The 23,783-nt window shown below is 41.9% G+C and overlaps 1 protein-coding gene across 4 annotated transcripts in view; it reads right to left on the bottom strand.

Annotated features, from left to right (window-relative positions):
- il1rapl1a (interleukin 1 receptor accessory protein-like 1a) overlaps positions 1-23,783 on the bottom strand; it is a 598,387-nt gene that overhangs the window by 206,461 nt on the left and 368,143 nt on the right. For all 4 annotated transcript variants that reach the window (XM_034187275.1, XM_034187277.1, XM_034187274.1 and 1 more), the window contains exon 6: positions 4,447-4,521. In XM_034187275.1, coding sequence (XP_034043166.1) covers positions 4,447-4,521 — 75 coding nt within the window. The remainder of the gene's footprint in view (positions 1-4,446; positions 4,522-23,783) is intronic.

Raw genomic sequence — 23,783 nt, 5'->3', positions numbered from 1 at the left:
CCTTAACTATCCGTGTTCCTCTGATGTACCCTGTATTTTTGTTATATGACATTTTGGTTTTTGGATCATGTTTACTAAATCTCTGTCTGTATTCCTCCTTCGTTTGTTGGATTTTTGTGGTGACCTGGACACGTTCACATTTATTGCTATTTGGGACAGGATAAATCACAGTGGTTTTTGCACCTCATCACTTTGTGATTTCTGCCTGCATAATTGGAGTTCAACTTGACTTTGTTAAAATGTAACAGCTGTTCTGTCTGTCCACTCAGTCCCTGTTTGAATTACATTTTTTATGACCCTCTGTGTTGTTCTGTTTTCTAATATTTTCTATATAATATGGATGCATGACGATTGAGGTAACACCTGCACTTCATGAGCCTTGTGTCTGACCGGCTGCCGTGGTGGCCGTCTCAGACCTGCACTGCTTCCACCAGCAGAGGAGACAAAGTGGGGCTACATTTCCCAACAGTGCTGCAAATTTATCTCTCTGCTTATGACTCCGATTTTACTGCCCATCCACTGGCCTCTGCTGGATCGCACCTCTCTCTCTCTCTCTGTCTATCCATCTCCCACTTGCCATAAGGGAGCAGCCTCTCTCTCTCTCCCTGCACGTTCTTCCAACCATAAATCTGCCACATTGCTCCATAAAGCTGCTTAGGGCATGACTCAACAAATATTAAGGAAGAGGAGAATAAATAAATAAAGCTAAATAAAAGAGAAACCCCAGTCTGGAGGGAGAGACAACTTTTCTGCGCACAAAATGGAGGCCGGCTGTAAAATATTTACCTCAGTGTGTTGGCGCTTTAGGTACTCTGGTGGGAGTCTGTGAGGACTCGCTGCAAAAAATCACACTTTTATCTTGACTTTGTCATGACTCTTTCTCTTTGCTGTTCTATTGCTAATCCATCATGTCTCACACCATGTTGCACACCCCAAATTGAAAAAGGCAAAGGGCCCTATCTTTATTTATTGTGCAAGGTCTGACATGCATAGCACAAATGCATTCCTGGCAGTGTCCACCTCCACTTTACTATTTACACGGCACATAATCTGAGTGGACAGCAGGCCACCAGGTGCAAAGGGGACACATTTAGTCAGTTATTCATGGGAATCAAGTCTGGAAGCACATGTTGGAACTCCGCGTCACCACCTTCACCACACCATAGGAAAGGCTTGGGTCATAGATGGCAAACACCCAAGCAGAAAACCAGTACATCCCCTCACTCCTTCAGCACTACCTCTGACCACCTGATCCACTCCATGTACCACAAGGTACAGAATGCTACCCCCCCCCCCCCCCCCCACACACACACACACACACACACCTCGCCCCATCCCCACTGAATGTGACCAGATGTTTCTTGGTGCTTCCTGTCTGCAAAACAATATAAACGAGTGTAAACTAGAGTTACTGCAGTTTAGTGTTTCTGCATGACTTTTTACTTCCATTTGATTTCAGTTTTTTTGTTTTAAAACAGGATGATTCTTTCTGATTTAAACAGCACGGGTGCTGGATGTCAAAATGACACTTGTGCTGGCTGAAAACAAGCAATGACGGCGCTGCACTGTGTGCTGCTACGATTGTGTTCGAAAACCTGCTCAAGCTCACAACAAAACAAAGATCACAGCCACTTCCAAGAACCTTTTGATGCCATATTATAAACCTATTCCACAAGCTAATATAGGTCAAAAGAGTTTGTAAAAACATACACTATGAGTGGTGACGACGACTGGTTTTATCTGCATGTAGCTTTATATAGAATGGAGGTGCTTGTCCTCTTAAACTTTTGGACACGGAGCATTCAGGTGTTAGTGTGTTTTCTAAAGAGTGAATATTTAGCTTCCACATTGTTTCCAGTGAATTGTGGATCATATGTGTTTCAACTTGATCCAGTGTCTCTTCAGTGTGACGTACACGACATATGTCATGAATGTACACTAGGAGCCACTTCAGGTCTAAATTTTGCTTATAGCAGGGCAGTCTCTACAAGTCAAGACACTGAATTGTTGGACATTGGGATGTTTAATTTGAAATCCCAAGAACCTTTAAGTTTAATGTGTACAATTGAACTCCTTGAAAGTAAATATCAGCGCCTTCATTTTAACCCTCAAAAATCAACATGTACTGCAGATTTCAGGAAAACCAAAAATAACTCCATTACTGGTCATTTTATCCAAAACTTTGACATGTATGATACAGGATCTTCCAGCTTTAGTTTAGTCCTTCAGCAGTCATCACATTCCCACATGTTGACTGGCCAAAACCAACAACAGTAGGCAGATTTCCCTTACCCTTGAAATTGTGCAATTTGAAGTAGTAAATTGACAATACGCTTCATAGAAACCCGTCTATTTGGGGAAAACAAAATCCTCTCAAATATCCTAAAAATGTTTATGCTATGAGCACGTAATCAATGAAAGAGTGTGTAGAAACAATGTGACCTTTTGACTCCATTAGAATAGGTCAAGGTTAGCCATCTTTGAACTTGTCCAAGGTCTGTGTCCCAAGAACGCTGCCTGTGAATTTGAACAAGATGGTAATAGGACTGGAGCACAGACGGACGGACGGACATAAAGTCTTCACAATATCCAATGGCCATATTTTGGCTTTGGGTAAAAATACATGGTGCGGCAAAGTGTTGACAAAGGAAAATACAGAGAGCTTCTTAAACATTATAAGAGATGGAATTATGGCAATATTTGGTTTAAAAACAAGAAAACAAAGAAAAAAACAATGAAATGCCAATATGTAGAAGCACTTAGCCATCCATCACCACGACTACTGGAATTACATCAAATCACATTCCAACTGATCAAAAATATTTTATTGATAAATATGAGCTTTTGAACAAATCTTTAACCGCATTAGTAGTGGACATATGCTAACCAAAGAGGTTTAGCTAGCAGGTTGGGATTTTCCAGATCCAGCCTTGGCTTCTGTGCTGTCACTACACCAAAAATCTTCAGGGATTTTACATGTCACAAAAGCCATGTTGAATTGTTTACCTACCTTTGTAGCATTACTCAATAAACACTATCATTTGATTCTAAACAAGCTCAACAGGCCCATTTTTTGAGCCACCTCCATGCTACAGTAGCTAGACAAGCTAGCATGCAAACCCAGTGATTGAGGCTAGGCTAACTAGCAGGCGCTGTTGCTACCCAGTCAATAAACAGATAATAATGTAATCTCAATGCTATGAAAAGTCTTATTTTACAGCTGGCTGCAATTTACGTTAATCTTTTTTTGACACATATTAGGGAAGAGGTTTTTTTAAGCACTGCATAAACATCTAGCTAACATACTGGCTGACAATTTGAAGATTATTTTTGTAATGTTAGTAGATGGATTGGTTGTTGACCAGTGTTGATCTTTTTTCCAAGAACTCCTGCAGATTATTACTTGTGCAAATATGCTACCTTCTGGGGAAATTCTGTGCAAATATATAGCGAATTGCATAGAAATTCACTGATTTTGTGCAAAAATACAAGTGTGGCCCCAGTGTAATCCTTTATTCTGAAAACTATCCCCATCTGATACAGCATAGATGGAACTAATAATCAAAATGCGACTGCCTGTTCACTCAGATGGAGATTATTTAATGTCTGTTTGACAAACCGTGGAATTTTAGGATACATTTATTTGCAAGACAAGCACAAATCACTGAGCCCAAAGGCCATGACTGCATTAAGGTAAGGCACGCCCTGTATAACCTGTTCATACATGTGGTTTGTTGTGTTAATATGTGAGGCCGTGCATGCCAGTTTATCTCCAGCTGTAATTTTTCACTCGTGGTAAGCCAGCCGAGAAGGTCTTTTAAATGAACCTGGCTCCCAAAAAACACAAGATGAAAGACAAAGGTACGCTCTCAATGAATGAGCGTCCTTTTTGTCTAGATGTCTCCTACTGCCACCCACCGTCGCACACAAAACCCATCCTGCTCTTGTCTGATCGGCTTCAATGTGACATTAGCCATTCATATAGCAGCAAGCACCATGTGGGCAGCCGACTGTGCCCAGAAATCATGCAATATGCTGTCAGAGGAGAAGAAAACAAACACAAACACACACATATAGTTGCTCGTGCACATGTGCACACATGGCGGGCTCATCGTGACCCCACGTCAAAGAAGACAAACAACATCGGCCACCTCTCCATGTGGCAAAGCAGCGTATGGAACCCTGGCACCATATGGGCTCTCTGTTGTTGATGAAACAGCCTCGGGACATGCTCATCCACTATTTGCATATAGAAAAAAAAACACTACTGCAATTGTTCTTCTTTTGCAATTTCTCCGGCAAATAAATGTGCCATCATCAATCTGCCTTCAGCGACTGGAAGTGTGTTGGCAAAGGATTTGAAAAATCATCCATTCCCTGTCATTTGGAAGTGACACACAGACACAGCGTAAATGGTGACTGGAGGAAATCCCATGATGCTCTTACCTAGCTGCAGCTCCATGTTGTTAATCTTGTTTTCTGAAGGAAACAGGATCTTTGGCGGCTTATCGGTCAGAGGAGCTAGAAAGGAGAGAAAACACAATTATAATATAATGACAAGTAATACAGGTGAGTGGAGAATAAAAATGCTGTCAAATTGTACTATGAATACTCAATTTTCCCCACTGGTGTTTCATGTCAGCTGAAAAAATATATGACATAAATTCAAAATTTGGAAAACAAACATCTTGTCCAGTGGTCAAGAATCAGCAAAAAAAAAAAAAAGAAATTGCACAAGCCTGTTACAGAACCACATCTATCCAAACTTATAGAATAATGGAGTCACACTGACAACCTACATTTTGTACAAATTCCAATAAGTAACGTACAGTATATAGTGCTTAACAATTAAAATTTAACAATCAGACCAAAACAACAAAAATAAGCAGCTCTCCAACTGGTGGAGAGCTGACAGAGTAAAGTTCTGTCTTAAGTTTGCAGTCAAAAGATTCAACAGAACTGGACTAAAATCTGATGGCAAATTATTCCAGAGCACAGGGTCACGGTGCGTAAAAGCTCCGCAGCCAGGAGACTTTGCATTTGACCGTTCTTCCGACCCTCTTTCCTCCCTCTGGTAGAATGAGGGTAATTAATCAGTGCTTCACCAGAACAAGCCACCAGTTAATCTGCATGAATGTTGCATATTTAAGTAAGTGTTACAGGTATGGGTGTGTGTGTATGTTGGGTCAGGGTGGTCAGGCCTGGTGTTCAAGTCCCTCCTCTGGAGAGTATCACATTATGCATTCTAAGAACTTAAAAGTATTATGATGCTCTGTAAGAGTGGGAATACTCTTCATTGGTGGGAACGGACATTTAATTAAATGTACTGAGCAAAAATCCAGGGTGGGCTCACATGAACAGTCAGAGTACATTCTGAAGTACAGAAATAGTAGAAGCAACTTGCTTCTGATGGATTGTTTGGTGCTGTGACGCTACTCTGAACTTCACACGGTTGTACAAGGTCTATTAGAAAAGTATCCGACATTATTATTTTTTTCAAAAACCATATGGATTTGAATCACGTGTGATTGCGTCAGACAAGCTTGAACCCTCGTGCGCATGCGTGAGTTTTTCCACGCCTGTCGGTTGCGTCATTCGCCTGTGAGCAGGCTTTGAGTGAGGAGTGGTCCAGCCCCCCCGTCGGATTTTCATTGTCAGGAAATGGCGGAATGATTTGGGCTTTTTTCCATCAGAATTTTTTCAGAAACTGTTAGAGACTGGCAGCTGGAAACCATTAGAAAAATTTATCTGGCTTTCGGTGAAAATGTTACGGGCTTGGTAGAGAATAAGGAGTGTTACTGTCGCTTTAAGGACGGCCCCCAGCATGTCCCGTGAGGCTTCATCACGGCGTTGCTGTGCGCCACGCAGAACCGCTGCGACGCGCGAAGCCTCCGTTCCTCTTTCCGTGACAAGAACTCCTGTAACAGTGGAATGTGCCATTCATTTCCCAACTGGACGCTGTGTTTTATCCGGGACGTCATGTGACTAGCACAGGAATTGTGAAAAGACATGGATATCAGCACTTTTTCGGCACATTGAGACAGACTTGTGGAGGAATTCCGCGTGTCGCGGCGCTGCCGCATGGCGCACAGCAATGCCGTGATGAAGCCTCACGGGACATGTTCTGGCATGTCCAGGCACATCCACAATTTCTCGGATAATCACTCGATGGAAAAACCACCGACAGCTGTCTGAACGCCATCTCAAAGCCGTCCTGTGAGACCAAAACGGAGGTGGTTTTGTCTCGCTCCAGTAGCGAATCCATCGTGACGTGCGAAGCCTCCGCTCAGCTTTCCATGACAAAATCTCTTGTTAAAAGTGAAATCTGCCGGAAAATGGTTGATGTCCAGCTCTTGTGATAACCAGAGAAATGTCACACGATGGTGACGGATCCAGACAGCCATCCGTTTAGAAATGAAATGGTCGTTCAGCCTTTCGATGGTGGCTTCGGAGCGCGGCGCGCCCCACAGCCACTGGGGGCCGTCCTTAAAGCAACAGTAACACTCCTTATTCTGTACCAAGCCCGTAACATTTTCACCGAAAGCCCGATAAATTTTCTGAAAAAATTCTGACGGGAAAAAAGCCCAAATCATTCCGCCATTTCCTGACAATGAAAATCCGCTGAGGGGGTGGACCACTCCTCACTCAAAGCCTGCTCACAGGCGAATGACGCAACCGACAGGCGTGGAAAATCTCACGCATGCGCATGAGGGTTCAAGCTTGTCTGATGCAATCACACACAGTGTTGCCACAGTTACTTTGAAAAAGTAATCCAATTACTGATTACTGATTACTCCTTGAAAAAGTAACTTAGTTACTTTACTGATTACTCAATTGTAAAAGTAACTAAGTTAGATTACTAGTTACTTTTTTAGTTACTTTCCCCAGCTGCCGACAACAACACATGTCAACATGACAATGATACCTGTTTTGCCAAAACTCACTTTATAGTCACCCTTTCTTGACTTCAATGAAAACAAATACTTGTTTTATAAAAAGTAAAATAAAGACCTCTTTCTTGACCTCATATTTAACTGTTGACAGCACTGTAACAGTAAAACTTGCAATTTCAAACCTACATTGTTTATAAATGTAACTATTAAATTCTAACATTTTTCTAACATTTAAATTCTCTAAACATTTTACTTGTCGAAATTATTATTATTTTAAGCAGTATTAGTAGTTGTAGTACAAAACGGCTTCAAAACTGGACCTTTAATCTAGGGGTGTTGTGGGGGAGGGGGGCACATCCTTGCCCCACGCCCCCATTCCATCTGGATTCGCCCCTGCTTTGGCGTTTGAGCACAAAGAATGGATAACATTTATTTATGCAGAAAACAGGACCAGATTTACAGGTAAGAAAGTTTTATTGCGTTTTCACATCATGTGGTCCTCAGAAAGAGAGTTTAGGTGCATTTGAGTGGAAAACAGTGTTAGTTGTTGACGCGTCGCGGAGGATCAGCTGTTTTTAACGAGACGATACAGAGCGGCTCAGCTCAGAATTCTAAATAAAGGAGGGAAAAAAGTATAAAAATGTCTTTGTAAAGCTCAGTGCAGGTGTGCTGATCACCGCGCTTTAAGAGGTGAGGACGAGTCGAGCAGCTGCAAAAAAACGCGGATGAAAAGCTCACAGCTCGCTGAAAGTGGGCAGTTCAGTCGAACCCCGACCTCCTGCCCACGGACCAAGTTTAATGCTGCTATCGACCCACAATGAAAAATAATAGTAACGCACAGTGACATGGAGAAGTAACTTTAATCTGATTACTGATTTGGAAAGATTAACACGTTAGATTACTCGTTACTAAAAAAAGTGGTCAGATTAGAGTAACGCGTTACTGATCACACGTGATTCAAATCAATATGGTTTTTGAAAAAAATAATAAGGTCGGATACTTTTCTAATAGACCTCGTATACGCTTCTTTTATTTCTGTTTAGTGGTCTTCTGGTTATTAATTGTATCTACTCTGAACGTTATTTAACAACAGTCCTGTTGTGAATCGCTAGCAGTTAGCATTCGCTAGCGGTTAGCTTTCGCTAGCTAGGTCGACTCCTCCCCTCCCCCCGTCATTACTTTTTACAGTTGTTCTTTTTTGCCCGTTTAATACTTCTGTTTGTTTTTCATTTGAACTGCTGTGAATTTTAAGTAATTATTTTACTCCTCTGTAAAATCTTAGGAGCGGCTAGCATTTTCGCTAGCAGTTAGCTTGCGTTAGCTATTTCGGACCCCAGTCATAATTTTTTCATACTTCTGTTAGTTAATTAACTGTTTAGTGTATTTTATAGCTGCTGCTTTTTTACCTGTTTAATACGTCTGTTACGTTTTCAGTGTAACGGCTGTGAATTTTAATTCATTTATTTGCATCTGTGTGAGCCTTAGGAGTGGTTAGCTTATCCATTATTGGTTAGCTCGTGTTTGCTTGGCTACATTCTTGAATTTTGTAGTGCACAAAGTACAATACAAATCCTACTTTACACCCTCCATAAATCCTGCGTGATGTTGGAAGACAGGGTGGCTCTCTTCGAGAGCCATGTCCGTACGTTAGAGCAGCTTCTTAGCGCAGTGGAGCACTCCAGATGAGGTTAGTGTTGGGCCGGCTAGCGAGCCCATTACCATCAGTTTAGAAACACCGGCTGTGAAGGACGGCTTTCGGACTGTGGCTAGGAGGAAGAAGCCCTGTAGGGCTTGGTGCCCGGTTGTGGCACCCCGATCACACTCGCCAGTGCGAACTGTGAATCGGTTCTCCCCCTTGGATTTGCCTGATGTGAATTCTCTGAGCCCACAAGTGACTTCCACTCCTTTCTCCAGGCTGAAACACCGGACTTTAGTGACAGGGGATTCTATCACCCGCAAAGTCAGGTTACAGACGCTGGCTGACGTTAAATGTATTTCTGGGGCCAGAGCTCCCAACATTCCATCTCAACTTAGGGTGCTGACGCTGCAGAAGGGAAGACAGACGAAGGAACATGACATGAAATATAGTTTTCACGTAGTATTCACGTTGGCACCAATGATATCAGGATGAAGCACTCAGAGGTCACAAAAATGGACATAGAGAGGACTTGTGACCTTGCCAGAAAGATGTGTCGGCATCGATTAATAGTCTCTGGTCCCCTCCCCTCCCGGGGTACTGATGAGGTGTTTAGCAGGCTGACATCATTAAATAGGTAGCTGGAGCAGTTTTGTAGACAGCAAGACTTTAGCTTTATTGATAACTGGCCTTCGTTCTGGGGCCACCGTGGCTTGCTGATGCCGGACGGCCTCCACCCTACTGGGGTAGGCGCCACCATCTTGTCTGCGAACACAGATAGAGCTCTACAGGGAGGGTAACATTAGGAATCTACAGCAGGCCACAGAGCAGGTGATTAGAGACCCTGCAAGGCTTATGACAAATGTGGGTGTGGAATCTATTAGCTTAGCGGGGAATTTAGTGCAGAAAATCCACTATGGTGATAGTGCAGTTTATTTGCCAGGGAGGGAATTTCAACAAGTTGAGACTGTGGCCTGCTTCCATAGTCGTGTCCATAAAAATCATAGAGGGATATGTTTTCCAAACTTAATACCCATTACTATATTGGATGATGTTGAAATTGAGGATGGCCCAGTGGTTGTTCCAGCAATAGCAAAGATTTCGTGTCTGCTACCTACAATGTGCGTGGAATGTCTCAAACCTAAACCTACTTATAGGCATCTTATATATGCTACTCTGGAACCACCCCTAAACCCAAACAGTTCAACTGTCAACCCCACTGAGGTCCTTAGACTGGGTCTCATTAACATAAGATCACTGTCCTCAAAATCATTGTTCATCAATGATCTAATTATTGATCATCACTTAGATATGATTGGGCTATGTGAAACCCGGCTTAAACCTACAGCTGTCCTCCCCTTAAATGAGGCCTGCCCACCAGCATATACATTTAGTCATGTCCCTTGTGATGCGAAGCAAGGCGGGGGTGTTGCTCTTATTTATAAATCTAGGTTTAGCTTATTAGCTGTTGGGGGTTACAAATATAACTCGTTTGAGCATCTGATTCTCTGCTCTGCTCAGGATATTACACATTGCCAAGATCAGAAGAATAAAAATCAGTCGTATTACTTTGTCACTGTATATAGGCCTCCTGGCCCATATTCTGAATTCTTAGATGAATTTGGTACGTTCATCTCCAAATTGTCAACTAGTGTAGATGACATTCTGATCATTGGTGACTTTAACATTCATATAAATAAGCCTTCTGATCCCCTCTGCAAATCATTTATGGAAATTGTGGATGCATTAGGATTTCGGCAATGCATTCAGGATTCAACGCACATTAGTGGAAATACCCTGGATCTGGTTCTCGCATGTGGTATTGCTGTCACGAATATTGACATCATGCCTCTTACATCAGTGGTGTCTGATCACTCACTTATTAAGTTTACAGTTTCACTGCCATGTTTAGTGGAACAACAACCTTATATATCATTACGGCGATGCATCAACTCCTCAACTAAGACTGAACTCGAAGCTAGACTGCCTGATGTCTTAGCTTCACATTTGACAAATACCCAGTCAGTAGACAGATTTGTGGATAGTTTAAACTCAGTGCTCAAAACTACATTCGACATGATTGCACCACCTGTGTTAAAATCGCGCTCCCCCAAATCACAGTCACCTTGGTTCAATGATTATCTGCGTGACCTCAAGCATAAAGCAAGAGGTCTAGAACGGAAATGGAGTCGTTCAATATTAGAAGTATTTCACCTTGGGTGGTGTGATGCTATCTTAGACCATAAGCATGCATTATTGGCGACAAAGCAGACCTATTACTCTGATTTGATCAACAAAAACAAGCATAACTCATAGTTCTTGTTCGACACGGTGGCAACACTTATGCATGGACAACCACCTGTAGTTCGCTCTCCTTTTACAGCACAAGATTTCCTGGATTACTTTGGAAAGAAAATAGAAGACATCAGGTTAAACATATCCCGGCATGCCTTAACCCAGCCACTACACCCTGCTATTGAGATGGGCGCCACTACTGAGGTATTACCTAGATTTACAGAATTTGATAGTATCTCACTAGGCATGCTGACAAAACTCGTAATGTCAACAAAAAGCACAACCTGTTTATTTGATCCTATACCAACAAAACTGTTTAAGGACCTGTGGCCCACTCTTGGGCCGACTGTGCTGGAAATTATTAATTTTTCTTTAACTTCTGGGTATGTTCCTAAATGTTTCAAATCTGCAGTGATTAAACCATTACTTAAGAAACCTAATCTTGACCCTAGTGTATTGAAAAACTATCGGCCGATATCAAATCTATCATTTTTCTCTAAAATTCTGGAAAAAGTGGTGCCACGGCAGCTCGTAGACTATCTTACTGAGAATAATCTCTTTGAGCCACTGCAGTCTGCTTTTAGAAAATATTCCACAGAGACGGCTCTCACTAAAGTGGTGAATGATCTTCTGCTTACAATGGATTCGGACACCACTACGGTTGTGTTGCTGTTAGATCTCAATGCTGCATTTGATACAGTGGATCATCATATTCTACTTGATAGGCTGGAAAATCATTTTGGGATTACTAGGAGTGCCCTTGCATGGCTGACGTCATACTTGACCAGTCATTCTCACTGTATTTTGTACAGTAACACTACCTCTAACCTCAGTGACATGAAATTTGGGGTTCCACAGGGGTCTGTCTTAGGCCCCCTGCTTTTCTCCCTTTATATAGCACCCCTTGGGCACATATTGCAGCGTTTTGGGATTACCTTTCGCTGCTATGCAGATGATACTCAGTTATACATGCCGATAACTGCTGGTAATCTCATTCACATAAAATCCTTAGAAGACTGCCTTGCAGCAGTGAGAAGTTGGATGTCTAGAAACTTCCTACTTTTAAACTCTAATAAGACTGAAAGTATGGTTCTTGGTCCAGTGAGACATCGGCATCAATTTGACCAGTTAACGCTCAGCCTCGGCTCATGTGCCATACATCACACTGGCAAAGTGAGGAACCTTGGGGTAACTTTTGATCCTCCATTGTCCTTTGGCCTCCACATTAGAAATATTACTAGGACTGCTGTCTTCCACCTGCAAAATATAGCAAAGATTCGTCCCATCCTGTCTATGGCTGATGCTGAGACCCTGATCCATGCATTTATCTCTTCTAGATTGGACTACTGCAATGTTCTATTTTCTGGTTTACCGCAGTCTAGTATTAGGGGTCTCCAATTGGTTCAAAATGCTGCAGCCAGACTTTTGACACGAAGCAGAAAGTTCAACCACATTACACCCATTTTGGCATCCCTTCACTGGCTTCCTGTCCCAGTGAGATCAGATTTTAAGGTTCTGCTACTAACCTACAAAATTATTCATGGACTGGCACCTCCCTACCTAGCTGACCTAATTAAACCTTACGTACTGGCCCGGGCTTTACGTTCTCAGGGTGCAGGACTACTTTGTGTCCCTAAGGTGAATAAGAAACCTGCGGGTCACAGAGCTTTCTCTTATCGTGCCCCTGTTCTGTGGAATGATCTCCATGCGTCAATAAAACAGTCAGATTCTGTGGAGATTTTCAAGTCCAGACTTAAGACGCACTTATTTTCCCTTTCATATGGCTAGCATACTGGTACAGTTTTGTTTTACGCTTTTTACTCTTTTAATTTATTTATTAGTAATTGGAGTGGGCTGCGGCCTTAACTTTACCTAAATTCTGGGTGTTTTAGTGAAGTTTAGGGCTAGTGGTCGGCGATCACCTTAGTATTTCTCTGTGTTTCTTGTTGTTTATTGCTTGCAAATTATACAGTATTTTTTGTCTTTCTGATGCCTGATTCTGTTTTTTCTCTCTGTTTAAGGTGCAGCTACATCCAGAGATGGGAGTTGTATTCGTGTTGGCCATACTCTTGTCCTGTGCGCCAGTAGCATTTCTTGTATATTAGTCCATGAATTGTTCTGTGAATTGTTCTGTAATTTATGTTTGTAGCATGGCCCAAGCAGAGGGTAACCCCTTTGAGTCTGGTCTGCTTGAGGTTTCTTCCTCAGAGGGAGTTTTTCCTTACCACTGTTGCTCTGGGGGTTGATAAGGTTAGACCTTACCTGTGTGAAGCGCTTTGAGGCAACTCTGTTGTGATTTGGCGCTATATAAATGAAGATAAATTGAAATTGAAAACCACGTATTCTACACTACTCCTCTTGTTAGTGCTGGTTTCTACTTCTGCACTGCTGCACGTTTGTGCCCCCTTTGGCCCATCTGGAATGGAGAATTATGGGTAATCAAATTATGCAGACGCTTTTTTAAAAGGTGAAAATCGTTTATGCTCTAGGCTATATTTTCTGTTACTGTCACTAGAAGGATTTTGCGATGACCCCAGTAGTGACGTGGAACTGTGCCGGCAAGCAGGTAGGCAACCGCTTGTGCAGCAGTGTAGATGAAAAAAAAATGGGACTTTAGGCAATAGAACTAATGGCAGAATACAGAGCTTTGATTGGACATGCGGTACTCTCCAGAGAGACTGGCAGACCATCATCAGACGAGAGGCTAACACAAACAAATATTCACATATGTGATCAATTTTGGCACCAATTAGCTTTGTCAGCATGGTTTTGGAATGCAAGTGGAAACCACAGTATCCATGAGGACAACATCCCAGAAACATCCTCACTGCACACCTCAGAGAGTATATGTCTGTGTGGAGGCTGATTATAGTCCAAGTTAAACTGTGTCCATGATCAAAGGTCAGTAATCAGAAGGTCAATAATCAGGATCAAAGGTCAGATATTAAAGATGAGTGAGTGCTCATGATCAAAGCTCAGAGTTCAGGATCAAAAGTCACAGATCAAAGATGAGTGATCAGGATAAAAGGTCAGTGATCAGAATGAAATGTAAGAAATAAAACAAGAGTGATCAGGATCAAAGACCAGCAATCAGGACAAAAGGTCAAATATCAAAGATGACTTTTCAGGATCCAATGTCACAGATCAAAGATGTGTGTCAGATATTAAAGATGAGTGATCAGGATCAAAGATGAGTGATCAGAATCAATGGTCAGTGATCACAAACAAAGTTCAGGATCAAAGTTCACCAATCAGGAACAAATAGGATAGATAAAAATCAAAGTTAGATGATCTGGTTCAAAGACCAGCAATGAGGATCAAACATGAGGATTTAAGAGGATCAAATGAAATATCCTCTGACAATGAAAAAGAAAGACAATGGGAAAGCACTGGACCTGTTGGACCTTGAGAGTCATATGGATTCTGAGTGTCCTTCTAGTTGATAATATAAACTAGTCAGACCAACACAGCTGTTTAAAAACATGTATGTCATAAACACATTGTGTTATCACTACTTGCTACAATGCATCTCTTTGTGTATTGTTGTTATGTAAACACACTCGTTTCTGCTGATTGTAACACCTTCTATTAGGTTTGGGATAATAGGACAGAATTAGTGCAAAATCAATTGATCTAGCTCTCTATACCGTTCTTGACCTCAGGTTATTTAGCATGCAGATGCTTCTGCTGAGCAGTAAACTTGAGAAAAGGTTGTTGGAGCATCTCAGGAAAACACAATGAACCAAAGTGATACAGGTGCTCCTTAAAAAATAGCAGTGCAGTAGCTATTGGACCTGTTCCTAGTAGTCTGTAGTTCATGGTCGATAATGTGTGGCAGTAATGCGTTGGGGACATGACAAACTCCTTTATGCTATTTAAGCAGTGCAAAATTCAAGCACAAGCCAGAGTTCTGGCTACGAAGTGGCTGGATTAAGTCACAGAATAAGCCATCAGTGTGCCATTTGCAAAACATAAAATCAGCCAATCCAGCTGTCACCTGTCATTGCCTTTAAGACTGAGTGTGCCAGGAGAACAGGAGTGCAGTGAGAGGTTTTCGGGTGATGACAGCAGTCTGTGCCAAAATGACAGACTGTAACAATTGGACACCAAAGCTCCCTGAGGTCAAGCAATAAAGCAGCTGGGGAAGTGACTCTCCAGTAGTGTTTACGTTTATTGTATTTAATGGTTGTTTTTGTTGTAGATATTACAGCATATATTGTTACTTTGCATATCCAGTGCATCCAAAAAGTATTCACAGTGCTGTGCTTTTTTTCCCCCGCATTTCTTTATGTTCCAGCTTTATTACAAAATGGATGAATTTTTTTTCCCCTCAAATTCCGCACACAATACCCCATAATGACAATGCGAAAAAGTTTGTTTTTTAGATTTTGGCAATTTTATATATATATATATATATATATAACAAACAAACTAAGAAATCATATGTACATAAGTATCCACAGTTTTTGCTATGAAGCACAAAATTGAGGTCAGGTGTATCATGTTTCTCCTGATCATCCTTGAGATGTTTCTACAGCTCAATTGGAATCCACCTGGGGTAAATTCACTGGACATTATTTGGAAAGACACACAACCTGTCTACATATAAGGTCCCACAGTTCACAGTACATGTCAGAGCATAAACCAAGCATGAAGTCAAAGGAATTGTCTGTAGACCTCTGAGACAGGATTGTCTGGAGAAGGGTACAGAAACATTTCTGTTGCTTTGAAGGTCCCAATGAGCACAGTGGCCTCCCTCATTCAAATGGAAGAAGTTTGGATCCATCAGGACTCTTCCTAGAGCTGGCCGCCTGTCTAAACTGAGCAATCAGGGAAGAAGGGCCTTTGTCAGGGAGGTGTCCAAGAACCTGGTGGTCACTCTGTCAGTGTTTCAGCATTCCTCTGTGCAGAGAGGAGAACCTTCCAGAAGGACAACCATTTCTGCAGCAATCCACCAATCAGGCCTGTATGGTAGAGTAACCAGACGGAAGCCACTCCTCAGTAAAAGGCACATGGCAGCCCAACTGGAGTTTGCCAAAAGGCACCTGAAGGACTCTCAGACCATAAGAAATGAAATTCTCTGTTCTGGTGATACAAAGATTTAACTCTTTGGAGTGAATACCAGAGATCATGTTTGGAGGAAACCAGGCACCATCCCTACAGTGAAGCATGGTGGTGGCAGCATCATGCTGTGGGGATGTTTTTCAGCAGCAGGAACTGGGAGACTAGTCAGGATTGAAAGAAAGATGAATGCAGCCATTTACAGAGACATCCTGGATGAAAACCGGCTCCAGCGTGCTCTTGACCTCTGACTGGGGCGACGGTTCATCTTTCAGCAGGACAATGACCCTAAACACACAGCCAAGATATCAAAGGAGTGTCTTCGGGACAACTCTGTGAATGTCCTTGAGTGGTCCAGCCAGAGCCCAGACCTGAATCCAATTGAACATCTCTGAAGAGATCTGAAAATGGTTGTACACCGATGCTCCCCATCCAACCTGTTGGAGCTTGAGAGGTGCTGCAAAGACGAATGGGCAAAACTGCCCAAAGATACGTGCACCAAGCTTGTGGCATCATATTCAAAAAGATTTAAGGCTGCAATTGCTTCCACGGGTGCATCAACAAAGTACTGAGCAAAGGGTGTGAAAACTTATGTACATGTGATTTCTTAGTTTTTTACTTTGGATAAATTTGCAAAAAGTTCAACAAAACTTTTTCATGTTGTCATTATAGGGTGTTGTGAGTAGGATTTTGAATGATAAAATGAATTTGCTCCATTTTGGAATAAGGCTGTAACATAACAAAATGTGGAATAAGTGAAGCACTGAATTCTTTGTGGATGCATTGTTTTGCACCCACCTCATCCCCATTAGATCACCATCAAAATAATAAGGTTCTCCCTCATATCACTCTAAATATTTCAACAAGGATTAATAAAAATGGTTTCATTCATTACGGGCAATCCTACTAAAATGAAATAATAATTATAGAAAAAAAAACTTTTTTGGAAGAAACAATCCTGTGCACTCTAGGCAAGAAATCAGTTATTCTGCAATAAAAACACATTTTATTACATAAAACTCCCAACAGTAGACCGTTCAGGCACATCTATAGCTACACAGAGGTGAAGAGGCACAGACTGCTTTTTCAGACCAGTTTGTTAGCGTGGTACTTTCATTATTAAGATGTTTCCTTTGAGTATCCTCCCAAGGACACTTCTTTTGCCTTATTATAAAAGCTCTAACAAGCATTTTGAAAGCCCTGTTCTCTTTTGGCATCTGTATTCGGGAGGTACAAGTGATCCAGCTCTGCAGAGTAGTCTGAATTAAAGGGCATGGTCTTGCAAAGTACTGATTAAAAGGCATATTACATGACAACACGTTTAACACGTGCAGATGACGTTACAGAGAAGAGCATATGTGCACCAGTTATTCTACAGTGTGGTGTCGAACAGGGATTTGTGCTCAGATGTGGCACCTGCTGGTATGCAAATACTGACAGAGAAGCATGGCTGACTTCGCCGACATCTATGAGAGGGGCGGTCACGGGCTTTTAGGCACAACTGTTTGCACTGTTAATAGGTAATCACACTACACAAATTACGCTGGATACTGATACAATTTTAATTACACATCATACTGCTATACATAATTACACAATGGGTGATCCTATAGCTAATTATGCACTGGGCAAACAAATGAGGACAGGCGGTGCACGGCGAGGAAGGAGGGCTGGCAGACATGCCATGTGGAGCCCAGATAGAAAACTGACATTAGCGGCAGAAAAACTGAACTTGTTTGATGAAAAAAGCAAAAACAGGCCAGAGAAAGAAAGAACAATAAAGCCAAAGTAAATCCGTCAGGAAACACGCACCCCCTCGATTTGGCATGCTACACTTGCTTCTGAAAATCTCATTATCTTAATTACCTTTCCTTTATGGGAAATACATTAATTATCGTGGTTCAGGGGGAGACACCATTTAAAACAGAGAGGATTGGGAGCAGCTACAAACAAAAAACAAGCTAAATCTCTCGTCTTTGCATTAGGAACACGATCGGCAATTATGGAAAAAGTAGATGTAAACAGGTTATTAAGCATGCAGATGCTTCTGCTGAGCAGTAAACTTGAGAAAAGGTTGTTGGAGCATCACAGGAAAAGACAATGAAGTGTAACAATGTCTTACTATTAAGAGCTCACTCTGCTTTGATCATATGCAGCAAGTTGGAGCGAGGATTTATCTCCACCCCGCATGTTAGGCAATGCTCAGACTCGGAAGAGTCTTGGAAAATAAATAAATAAATAACCAGAAAAACTCATGGTTGTGTATTGCTGTTGTGAGAAGAATTCTACTTTGAGAAATATATCCATATTCTGTGAAATTTTTTTCCACAAATTTCAATCTTTTTCAATGTTTCCTTGATTTTTTTTCCTCTCCCAAGAAAACAATAACATAGATTAGCATAAGTGAACAGCAAGTGTTGAAGTCAATATCTGAATTAATTTTGACAAACAGGTTTGTCTTGAGGGTAAGTCTCAAGCCATCATGCTGCTGCTAATTTCTGAGGTAACAGGAGAAAAAAGTCCAGATTGGTGGTTAGCACATTAGCTAGATAAATATTGCTGTAAAAAATTAATTGATTAAATTAAATTAAATTCTAGTATAAAGTGTTGGAAAAACAAATTGATACTGGAGCTCTTGGCAAAATTCTATTGTACCTGCCGTAATTATCCACCAGGTGCAGATATTGCTACATTTCAAGACCCTTGGGAGACAATAAACTTGTTGCTAATGGTCGTAGACAGTTCAGTTAGTTGATAATTGCCAGTCACTTCACTGGGTAATCGCTGGTATGCCATGCTAGCTTGGGGAGTTGGCATGTAAATGTAATGTGATCACAAAGTAAAGCTAACTGCGCAAAGGGGTTGTAGTTCCTATCTTAAGCCTTAGAGCACCAAAGACATGCCCCCAAATCCTTGTCAAGATAATTTTCTACTGCTTATCTGGGGTCTGGGTCGCAGTGGCACCAGAGAAAGCAGCTCATCCCACATTTCCCTATCCTCAGGTAAGTCCTGTAACTCTTTGCAGAGGATCCCAAGGTGGAATCCAATAGACTCTTTATGATGGACACAAATAAATGACAGTGTAACTTCGTTCAGATTCAGAAAATCGAGGCCTCCTCCTGAAGTCAAGCCTGTGGTAATGTGCAATCTGCTCTCTATGTAGCCAAAGTAGGAGCTGTGACTGAATTCTCAGCATTACATCAGACCAATTTCCAGTGGGTGTTGGACTCTGCCAGGGCTGCTCCTGGTCATCAATCCTTTTTCTGATTTTCATCAACAATATTTCAAATTGCAGTCAGGGACTGGAGGGTGTCCAGTTTAGTGACATCACAGTTACATCTGTGCTTTTTGTGGAGGATGTGGTTCTGTTGGCTTCATCTGGCAGTGACCTTCAATGTGCACTGGGCAGGTTTGAAGCCCATTGTGAAGCAAGTGGGGTGATAATTAGCACTGCTACATCTGAGACCATTGTAAGACAGAGCATGAAATCAATAGATGGATTGGGGCTGTGTCTGAGGTCCTGTGGATGCTGTATGGGGCCATTGTGGAGAAGAAAGAGTTGAGCCAGAATGCCAGCTTGTTACCAGTCAATTTACACTCCTATCCTCACCTACGGTCATGAGGTTTGTGTAATGACTGAAAAAACAAGGTCATGGATACAAACAGTGGAAATGATATTCTGCCGGTGGGTACCTGCACTTACATTCAGGGACAAGGTGAGAAGATCAAATATCCAAGAGGGACTCTGAGTGGAGCCACTTCTTTGCATGGAAAGAATCAAGTTGAAGTGATTCGGGCATCTGGTGAGATTGCCCCCTGGTCATCTCACAAGGAAGATCTTCCAGGCAAGTCCAACTGGAAGGTGGCCCCGAGGAAGATCCAGGACACGCTGGAGAAATTATACCCCAGCTGGCTTGAAACTTTGAATCCCACAGAAAGATTTAGAGGACTTGGCCAAGGATAGTGAAGTGTGGGATGAGCTGCTTGGTCTACTGACACTATGACCTGGACCCAGATAAGTGACAAAAAAGGAATGGATGAATGAAAAATAAAAATTACAAATGTGTAGTTTCCTAAATGTTCCATCCATCCATTTTCCTCCGCTTCATCCGGAGTCGGGTCGTGGGGGGCAGCAGCTCAAGCAAAGACGCCCAGACCTCCCAATCCACACACACCTTCCCCAGCTCCTCTGGGGGAACCCCGAGGTGTTCCCAAGCCAGCCGAGAGACGTAGTCCATCCAGCATGTCCTGGGTCTTCCCTGGGACGTGCCTGGAACACCTCTCCAGCAAGGCGTCCATGGGGCATCCGGAAAAGATGCCCAAGCCAAATTCAAAGTCTGATTCTGTGAAAATTCTCAGCTTCAATTTCTTTTCAAGTTCTTGTTCCACTTGGAAGTGGAGCCAATCCAGTCCTGAGCAGCTCCTCAGCACCTGTGAGTTGCCTTGAACACCTCCAACGTCTATGCCATCAAATTAGCCTGAGGTTAGATGCTTTTGGCCTTTTTTGTGTCTCGTTTTCTCAAACATCTTGGGTGCTAGACCTTGAAATTAAATCACTTTGAGCTGGCATGTCTAAACCACATATCTGACAAGCATTTTTGTCTGGAGTTTCCGAAGATGGTGGTGTGCATTAAAAATGGAACACAGGGTATAACTGTGCAGTGGTGTTCCCAACATGAAGAGCAGCACAGTGGAACCGTCTCCTCTCAGAGTGCTGTAGGCTCTGCAAGGTATCAAAGGCTGATGAACTTGTAGCAGTTTCAGCAGAAAATAATCACCTAACTGTGTGGAAACATATTGTATTCAGGGTGCATATGTGTAAAATCACTGGAAGCTTGGGTGGGATCACATCTATTTTTCTGGAAAGCCAAAGGGGCTGTGAGATGTGACAGCCTTTACACAATTACAGCACCGACTCACTTTGAGCAGGTTGGAAATGCCATTAAGGAGAGACTACGTTAAGCATTCAGTGTGTGTGTGTGTGTGTGTATATACACACAGGCCCACGTATGGCTATATTTGCACAAAGTGGGACTCCATGGAAATAAGCTTTGTAATCAGTCATCCACAATCCCATTTCTGCTTGGTGGCGTAAAAGCTCACTGGACTTTCCACATGGATTATTCTGGGTGAGTGACTGTAGGGAAACAGCAAATTAATAAATTATGGATGAAGCGTGGATACTCGGATCACTGGGCATTTTCTTTTACTTGCCCATGGTGGAGAGTTTTTAAGAGAATACACCGTGGGTAAATTGGTGATAAAGTTTAAAACTAGTTGGGCACTCAGAGGGCACACACTGAATGTCAGCAAAGCTCCAACAGTCTTTCGTCAACATTTTCCTTTAATCTCTTTCACTGGGAGAGGGGTAAGCTTTGTTCTCTTCTCTAACATTTGAAAGTCCTAATTGCTGACCTTTGTCCTCATTTTTGGTCCTTACTCTAGGGCCAAGTTAGCTACTAATGAGGGCTACAAGCAGTTTGTTTGTCTCTTGACTGGCGTTGCATGGGCGTGGCCAGTTTATGATTACTTGCTGTTAATGCACACAATGTTTAATGATGGATTTTAAAGGACGGGGAACTCTACACTATCACTGAGTTTTTCCTCCATGATTGACTGATTAACGAAACCAAACTTCACTTGATTTGTTTCAGTCCAACGTCTTTCACAGTGATCTTCCTGTATTAGTTAGCATGCTAACATTTCTGTGAGATGTCCTGTTAATCCCTTCAAAGATGTTATCTGTTTTTTACATGAGAAGTGTTTATTTCTTGCTAACTTTTACAAACTATATGAGGAAAAATGTCAAACATTAGATTTATACAGAAATACAGCCTTTTTGGAGTTGTTTTGGATTATTTTGCTCCAGCGAGAAACCATCTGATGTCACGCTGCCTTTAATCGGATCAGCAGTCATCGCGTTGCATTGCTCAGCATTTTCATAAAATAGATTCCTTGACTATTTTGGCCATGCCTAGCTGGTGGCACAGCAACCGTTGTCTCTTGTCGCTGCAAAACGCCCATTCTGATTGAAAACAAATAGCAGCTTGTCACTTAGCCTGTTGCCTGTAGCTAATCTAACCATAATGTTACTGCTGACCTATGATCGTCACCCTAATCACTCATCTTTGTTCCCGATGGCTAATCTTTGAGTCTTACCAAATTTTCATCAAAATCAATACATCCTGGTTTGAGCCAGAGACCTTCCTCCCTTCTTCCCTCATTGGATACAGGACTATGGAATTCTGCAGATTCCATAGCATGAATCAGATGGAAGTCTATGACTCCCCTGCATATTAGTCCTTCACAGATTACTTCCCAAGCCGGTACCCAGTACCCAGCTGGGTGGAGTGGAACAATGAATAGAATAGAATGGTCTTTATTGTCATTGTATGGGGGGAGTACAACAAAATTGGGGGTCCTGCCGCAGAGTTACCATACACCACAAAAACGAAAAACAAGACATCTTATACACCACAAAAAAAAGTTTAAACATGAAACTGGACATGATGAGACTGGACATAAACTCAGGTCTACAGTTTGATAGATATATCTTATTCTACTGTGCTACCTGCTCTGCTATCCCTCATTAGGGATTGACAATATCCAACTTCTTTTCACCAGGGACCATGCTGTTTCATACATTCTTATACTCCCCATTTCTTTTGAAAATGGGCATCATCTGTTCTCTACTGTAGCCATTATGCACATCATGTTTATTTTGGTTTCTGTACCTTGTCGAATTGAAACCATTTCTTGGAGATATATTGGGGGAGGCTGGAAGAAGTATCCTTTTGAAAATGGAAGTCAGTACACCATGTCATTGTCAAGCAGCAATATTTTGCTATACAAATACACCTTATACCATCTTTACAGCACCAATCTTTCACTTTTGAAATCATTTCCAGAATTTATCACCTCAACTATAAAGCGATACAGAAACTTAATGTTCAAGCGGGGGCATACGCCATGCATTACGCTGCACTTGTTCACACTTACTTTAAGTTCAGTGTTGTGCGTTATTCATCTCTAGACAATCATGATGCAGCCGAACAGGATCAAGCTCTGCAGTGTTGCAACACTAACATTACGACTAACTGTGGCTCTGCAAAGCTCCCCTGAGTTGTCCTATTCCCATCATGTATTGCACAGCTATGACCTGTCATATCTCTGCCAGCCTCTCATGGTGCAGTACAGAACTCACTAGACTTATTATACTTAAATATTGTTTTCTTGGACTCTCTCATTATTTTGTTCCTGTGCTTTGGCAATTTTACTGCTAACTTTAAGTGACAACATCTGCTCCCTGATCTGGATCCACAGCTAAATTTAATTAGTTCTTCTGCAGCCTAAAGTCTACAGTTGATGAGGAAAACAAGCTCCTTGTTGGAGGTAATAAGAATCAAATGTATGGATGAATAGGGTATACTCCCCATGAAGGAGTAATGCATTAACTGCATTATAGTGAGCCTTAGAACTTTTCAGCCTACCCTCGTAAAGTGCATTTACAGAGAAACATGATTAGTACGCTCGAACAAATGCTTACATGAGTAAACACACGTGCATGTTAAATTGTGAACACAGAATTGGATTGTCCTTTGGTCCCACATAATTGGCTACCAAAGGTTTTCAACATTTAGACCAACAAAGGATTTGAAGGAGAGAGGCAAGAATAGAAACATGGATTTTTTTTGGTCTCCCAAGACCACTGAGCTTCAATAGCTCGACTCCACAGCTGTCAAACTTCTCCCGTACACTAAACTGCAGCAGATCACTATATATTAAGAGTGACCTTCCTCTGTGTGCCGTTGTCACCTTTAGGACATGTTTCTGAAGGTGCAATAGCTCGATACCCATATAAAGTCACCTCAGTGAATGAGTTTAATTCCAATCTCAAA

Source organism: Thalassophryne amazonica, chromosome 14 (genome assembly GCF_902500255.1).
Source record: "Thalassophryne amazonica chromosome 14, fThaAma1.1, whole genome shotgun sequence".
Lineage (NCBI taxonomy): Eukaryota > Metazoa > Chordata > Actinopteri > Batrachoidiformes > Batrachoididae > Thalassophryne > Thalassophryne amazonica.
Note: the sequence above shows the minus strand (reverse complement) of the source record. Positions and strands in the feature narration are given on the sequence as shown.